The sequence below is a fragment of the Gobio gobio genome, assembly GCF_949357685.1.
Source record: "Gobio gobio genome assembly, chromosome: 23".
NCBI classification, from domain to species: Eukaryota; Metazoa; Chordata; class Actinopteri; order Cypriniformes; family Gobionidae; genus Gobio; species Gobio gobio.
The window spans coordinates 29,359,551-29,366,572 of NC_137119.1; the positions used below are offsets into that span (position 1 = coordinate 29,359,551).

A 7,022-nucleotide genomic window follows, 5' to 3' on the forward strand; every position below is an offset into this window, starting at 1 on the left:
CCGGCGAATAAGGTCAAAATACATGCAAAATACCGGCACAATCATATATATATACATAGATTAGTACCTGCACGGATCGGTCAAATGAGGCATCTACGTATATATATCTTTGATTGCGCCAGTATTTTGACCTTATTCGCCGGAAGTTATGACGCTGGGAATACTAGATGACATTCGTCTGATAAGAGATTAAAAAATAACATAAATACTGTTCGGTTTCTCGCAGAAACCCATCGTTTCGTGTCTTAAGACATCAATGTGTCGCCACGAGCCGCATGGTTTAATAAGGATTCATATGTCTATGTGTTTTTACTCTCATTGCTCTCATACTCTAAAATATCCCCATTGACATGCATTATAGACTATCACACTGCAACGGTTGGAGTTAAAAATCTTCATTTGTGTTCTACTGAAGAAACAAAGACACCTACATCTTGGATGCCCTGGGGGTAAGCAGATAAACATAAACAATTTGTTTTTGGGTGAACTATCCCTTTAACAAATTAAACAAGTTAAAAGTGTTACCTAATTTGTTAATTGGGGTGGTCCTCTGTGTGTTTCGACCGCAGGGACCCGGGTCTAAATGAAGTTCCGGGTAAAAATGTCCCCCTCAGAAAGTCCCTGCTCACGCAGTAGTACTTTTTCAAAAGATCATGAACTTTCGGGGGTGGGACTTGGGCGCTGAACATGCTGATTGATTACGTTTACACAGCATTTTGATTGGTTGACTCCACCCAGCATTTTATTCCAACCACCATTTTTAAAACTCTGTTGGGGTGCGTGCAGTAACAGTTGTTTGCTATTCGAATCAACAATGGAGCTTAAAAAATACGAATGAAAATTCTGTCATTAATTACTCACCCTCATGTCATTCCAGACCCGTAAGACCTTCGTTCAACACAAATGAAGATATTTTGATGAAATCCGAGAGCTCTCAGGCCCCTCCATAGACAGGTATGTAATTAACACTTTTCTCGTCGCTTCATAAAATTAAGTTTGAACCACTGATGTCATAGAGACTATTTTAACTATGTCTTTACTACTTTTTTGGACCTTGAAAGTGTTCATTAAATTGCTGTATATGGAGGGGCCTGAGAGGTCTCGGATTTCATCAAAAATATCTTAATTTGTGTTCTGAAGATGGTCTTACTGGTTTGGAACGACATGAGGGTGTGTAATTAATGACAGAATTTTTGGGTGAACTAACCCTTTAAGCTCATGCGGAGGACGAAACCCATCGGGAACTGGAAAATCGTGCGCATCCCTATGTCAATTTGTCTAATTTTCATGGTACTTTAGACCACAATGAAAACTCAGACAGCAACAGGTCTGGGGGGAAAAGTTCCTGGGACAAATTGTTCCGGGTATGATCAGTGGAAACGCAGCTAATGTCACTTCTTAGTATTGTGGTATTCTGGCATGTTTCTCACTGACATGCCCTTAACTCATAAACTCGGAGCTTAAAGAAAATCCCAATCTTCTCACTGGTATTTTTTACTCATTTTGACTATTTTTGAGTTTCTTGTGTGTTCAACTCATGAATACCATCTTTCCGACATGACTTGAACGTGACCCCAGCAAATAGCTTTTTAGCACTTTGTTTTGTTCGGTTCAACTGTCATCAGCCAGTAATGATCACCTCAAAATGGCTGAATACTGGGCAACTAATCAGCCTGGCTCATTTATTTGTCTACGACTAATTAATGAGTATGACATGGCATAAAATATACATTTATTGGAATAATAATGTACTTACATCAGGAACAGTACGCTGCAGTTTAGACAAACTGTACCTGTTGTACATGTTCTCACTGGTGCGGTTTTCATAGGGGATCACAATCTACAGAAGAGCACACACTCAGTTGAAACATCAAGTGCCCTGTTTTCTTTCTCAATGCCAGTGATTTAAAGGAATTTGGTCTTAGATTTTCCAGTGTTTTGCTGCTCACCTGTGCAAGTTTCATTTCAAAATCAAGTACCGGCTTCATCTGAGCCTCGGCAGCCTGCTCACTGGCTCCAAGCATGACAGAAACGTCAACCATCAACCTTAAAAGAGCTTCTCGATACTGCAGAGGGGCATGAAAGGAATGTTTTTGAGATAGCAGAGATATAACCAGGCCTGACTGTGACTGCATGCAATGATATATAAACAGGTTGACAGATGTACCGATGTACCATTTGTGCCTCTGTTGTGTTGGTGATGTAATCTTCTCTGGATGACAGTGATAAAGAGGCCTGATCCAGCTAGGAAAAAAAAAAAAAAAGAGAGAATTGCTATACATTTTTCCGCCCCAGCTCACGCAATTGGATAAGCCGGAAGGTGACATTGTCAGACTATTCAAACAAAAGAGTGTTTTGACATGTATGTCTCACCTTGATGATATACTGGTTCGAGTTCTTGTCATCAGGAGAGACAAAAAGCCGGATAAGGACGGACTTGCTGTGCTGACTGCGTATCTGCGCCAGCGTCTCCAGCAGGTTAAACTGAGACTCCACCCACCGCGAGGAAGAGCCCAACGCATCGCCTAGAACCGGCCAGCGGAATTCCTTCTGCTTTAGATTCTTCAGCAGAGGTTTGGCATCCTCAACCTCCAGGACAGCTGTCAGGAAAGAGGGAAGAAGAGAGAGATGTATAGGATGTATTATTACTATATTAAAAATAACAAAGGTTATTTGGAAAATTATTCCATCTCAATAGTGCTGTTCGGAACTGCGGTTCTTACATTCATTCATGCAGGACGTGTAGAGGATTTTGGCTTTCTTCACTGCCTCAATGTCTTCACCGCCGATGGGCTGCTCTAACAACTCTGTGGCACAAATATTCAATATTGAATCACCTTATTTGGGCTGTATGTTTTATTTAGTTCAGAATCATGTGGATCAGTGCACCTTTCAGCTTGAGGTCTACATTCTGTCTGAGCCATGGGTAAATCCCATAACTGGATGAGTCTTCCGGAATGGGGTTATCCTGGAGCCAGCCTCCGCACGCATACTGGTAGAAGTCATCACAGGGTTCTACAGATTGATCCATCTTACTCAGGATAGAACCGGCTAGAGACGACACATCAGCAAACACAGATTCAGCATTACAGTCATCTCAAACCAGTAAAAACAGTGTTTGAAGTTTTTCTGAATTATAATGTCTGCTTGTTATGTTTAAAGTAAAAGTGAGTGTATAGTTTAAGGAATTGCTAGGTTGTTACTGGCGCCAATTAAAAAAAAAAGAAAGGTCTACATGAAATTCTAGCCCCTACATGATTGTATGATATACGTTTACCTGCTTCAATACAATTCGGGGTAAGGCAAAAGTCTTCATCGCTTGCTTTGTGTGACACTACAGGGGGAGAGAAAAATAAATCTGTCAAGCAGACCAATCAAGAAAAATATGCCCTGAAATGACTGCCAAACATTGAGCTACGGACACACACACACACACACACACACACACACACACACACACACACACACACACACACACACACACACACACACACACACACACACACACACACACACACACACACACACACACACACACACACACACACACACACACACACACACACACACACACACACACACACACACACACACACACACACACACACACACACACACACACACACACACACACACACACACACATACACAAACACACACACACACACACAAACACACAGGGACTCAGTTCCCACTGTGCTCAGGCTTCAGCTGTCCATGCTCTGGATGTCACAGGACAAAAACATAGAGCATGCTCTACTACACACATTCCAAAGAAGCTGCACATCTAGAAACTGGGCAGGGGAAAAGTAACATGTTACATTAGTGTTACGTCTTAAAAAGCAGCTAATTAGGTTACATTGTTAATTTTTCATGGAAAATAAAACATTAGTTGCTTTTGAGATACATTTTCTTTTACGTCCTTTTTTGCTTGACCTCTTCATTCGAATACACCTTTTTTTTTTTATTAAATAAAACAATTATATTAAATTAATTATTGATATGTTTATTTTAATGTATCATTTAAATTAAATTAACCCATAGTAACTATATCCCTGTGAAGGATAGGATCTATTTCATTTACATTGTGTCATTTCCAAATAAAATATTAATTATTTTGTGTATTTGATTTTTTTGTACTTGGGTCAATGTCGAATAAGAAAAATAATACTTTTTTTAAGATAGAAAAATCATAATTTTAAGCAAAAGAGTTTGAAAATGTATTTTTATGTCCAAAAAATGTATGGTGTTGATTCATATTGGTTTTACAGCTTTTAAGACAGCATTAATTCATTATTAAACAAGATTTCTGATTTTACCACCCAGAAAATGTCAGATGGTGCGACCATATATTAATTTAAAATAATATACATATACAATATACATACGAATCATTGTAAAATGCATATCACATGGTAAATTCCTTTTCCCTTTTCTATGTATTGCCCTTTTAGTCCAATCCATATAAACGGACACTTTTTTTGTTCAGAACACAATTTTCCATAATGATTTTTTCTTTTTGTATACATTATATAATGGTTTACATTTATATTTCTTACTTCATTTTGTAATTTCAGGGGGAATTGATACTTTTAAATGTAAATTTGCTGGTCGCACCACCTGACATTTTAGGTCTTTGAAAGACCACAACTCAATGAAAAAAAAATTAAAAGAGTACCTTATAAAGGAAATATTGTAGATCAATTTGATATGTGACATGTTTTTATACTTTTTTTTTTTTAGGAAAAGAATGAATTCGGACACAAAAATACATGTCATGTCATTGACCCATTTAGCATATTTTGCGTTTTTTACAGTATTTAATTACATTTTATGTGTTTGTCCCCATGAAATTGAGTTGATAAAGCAAAATAATGAATACGTTTTTTTCAAAATCTATTTCAACGCACTGAAACACGATCAGCGTAAACTCTCCATGCAGAGGTCAGTGAAGCTGTGTGAATTTGTGTCAGTGAGTTTGAGTGAGCACAAAACTGTATGTATGTTGTGAAATCAGACAAGCATTGCTTTTAAAGGCCTGTGTTTATGGTTCAGTCCACAACTGGACAGCAGATGACCACAGCAGGATCCAGCACCCGGCCCCGTGGGACTGAGCCTCATTATCGTCAGAACCAACAGACACAGCCGTGCGTGTGTGTGTGTGACTGGAATATGTACAGACAGAAATGAGCATAATTACACTCTAGTCTCACCGCAAATATGCAGGCAGCCCTCAACAACTGAGAACAATAAGAAGAACATCATTTATTTGCTGTCTCAACAGTACGCCACACGGAAAACACTTGTGTATACTAAAATACTGTACATCCACACACTCATACAGCATGAGATGTACACTCACAATGTCTCAGGTTCCACGAGACCCATTCACACATTTCAGCACTCTTAAAGGGACAGTCACCCAAAAAATGAAAATCCTGTCCTCATTTACTTACCCTCATGTCATTCAGCAAAACACTTTTATGGTGCTTTTTGGAGCTTAAGAGACCTGGTCACTTTCATTTTGAGAGAAAAGAGCAACTTGAACATTCTTCAAAATGTCTTCATGTATGTTCCACAGAAGACATAGAAGTTTGGAACGACACTAGGGTGAATAAATGATGACAGAAGATTTATTTTTAGGTCAACTTTCCCTTTAAAAAAACACACTCTTTCCTAAACGTACACCCACACATTCCCTAAACGACACAGAAATACTCACTCACAGCCCTCTAGCCTCAAAACTTTAGACACATATACATGTTTCCTAACCAGAGCTCCTACTCACTGTGCTAATTACAGCCTTCAAAGACACGCTGAGCGTGTAACAGTATACACTCCTAAAATAATCTCACACACAAACACATCTGAACACAGTTCAACTGACTGAAGAGCACAAATCTATCTATTTATGTATGTATGTATGTATCTATCTGTCTGTCTGTTTATCTTAAATTTGATGTGCAATACATCGCATTAGTAGTAAGTAGGTAATTGTGCATGCTAATTACTCACCCGTGATGACGGCTATCAGTAGTGCGATGCACACACACACACACACTGCCAGGGCGGCTTTCAGGAGAGTGTTGGGGCCCGCGCTCGGTTTGGTTCCTCCTCTCCCCAGCCTCTCCATTTCCATACTGCCACTGAGTTGAGTGTGTTCTCTCTCTTTCTATTCCTCCCTCTATCCCTCTCACCCGGATTCCACTCCGCCTGGCCTGGAGAGGTGCACTTTTAAGTCCTGATCCCAGGCTGCCGTTGTCCTTTTGGATCACTGCGGGGCCGTGTAGAGGTGGTATCGCCTCACAGGTCTCAGATCAGTGGCAGATGCACAGCATGGAGTGTCATGCTCTAGTTGCCAAAGAGTGTCCCAGACTAAGAGAGAGGATAGGAGAGAGGAGAATAGGCAAGAAGGGAGGGGAAAGAGAGGAGTGAATGAGAGAGTTAGGAGATCCAGGAGTAGGAGGAACTCTCCTCCTTAGAGCCAACTGGAGCACCTTACTTACAGGAGTAATTATATGGCGTCCTGCAGGAAGGGTGGGATGGCTGTGTATATGTGGAACTACCCTGATATAGTCTATGTTTGGGCTCCAGGTGTGTGTTCCTGAGTCCCTGCACTGCGTTTGAGATGATGAGCCCTTTGGTTAAATGTAGCCACTTCTGTATTTATTCTCAGTATATCCTACAAGATAAAATAGAACGAGGAACAAACACGGTGTGATTATGTGTCTGTGCCAGGATAAATCTACTGCAGACACAAAGTTTCCTAGACGTTTTATCATGAATGTTTGTTTCTGATCTGATCTGCTCACTGTCGAATATACTGTATCTATGCTGATAGATCCAAGCACATTTGGTTTAAAACATCATTAAATATGGTTGTCTATGTATCCAGTTAAATCTAATTTAAACTTTAAAATAAAATAATTATGTAAATCTATAATATATTAAATAGAATTATTTATTTTTAAATATAATAAATATTGTAAATGTTTCATTATAATATTATAATATAATAATTC

At 39.2% G+C, this 7,022-nt stretch overlaps 1 protein-coding gene across 4 annotated transcripts in view; it reads right to left on the reverse strand.

The window, feature by feature from the left end:
* The window catches only part of phex (phosphate regulating endopeptidase homolog, X-linked), a 16,450-nt gene extending 9,964 nt beyond the window's left edge, over positions 1-6,486 (reverse strand). Inside the window, exons 1-9 of one of the 4 annotated variants that reach the window (XM_079805724.1) lie at positions 6,016-6,383; positions 5,064-5,165; positions 3,278-3,334; positions 2,890-3,051; positions 2,724-2,807; positions 2,374-2,600; positions 2,176-2,244; positions 1,950-2,066; positions 1,757-1,840 (exon numbers count right to left, since the gene is read on the reverse strand). In XM_079805724.1, coding sequence (XP_079661850.1) covers positions 1,757-1,840; positions 1,950-2,066; positions 2,176-2,244; positions 2,374-2,600; positions 2,724-2,807; positions 2,890-3,051; positions 3,278-3,334; positions 5,064-5,165; positions 6,016-6,139 — 1,026 coding nt within the window. In that variant the 5' untranslated portion in view covers positions 6,140-6,383. Of the gene's footprint in view, positions 1-1,756; positions 1,841-1,949; positions 2,067-2,175; positions 2,245-2,373; positions 2,601-2,723; positions 2,808-2,889; positions 3,052-3,277; positions 3,335-5,063; positions 5,166-5,213; positions 5,241-5,456; positions 5,606-6,015 lie in introns of all 4 variants that reach the window. The other 3 variants (XM_079805725.1, XM_079805727.1, XM_079805726.1) reach the window with 3 other exon arrangements.
* Positions 6,487-7,022: the final 536 nt, after the last annotated feature.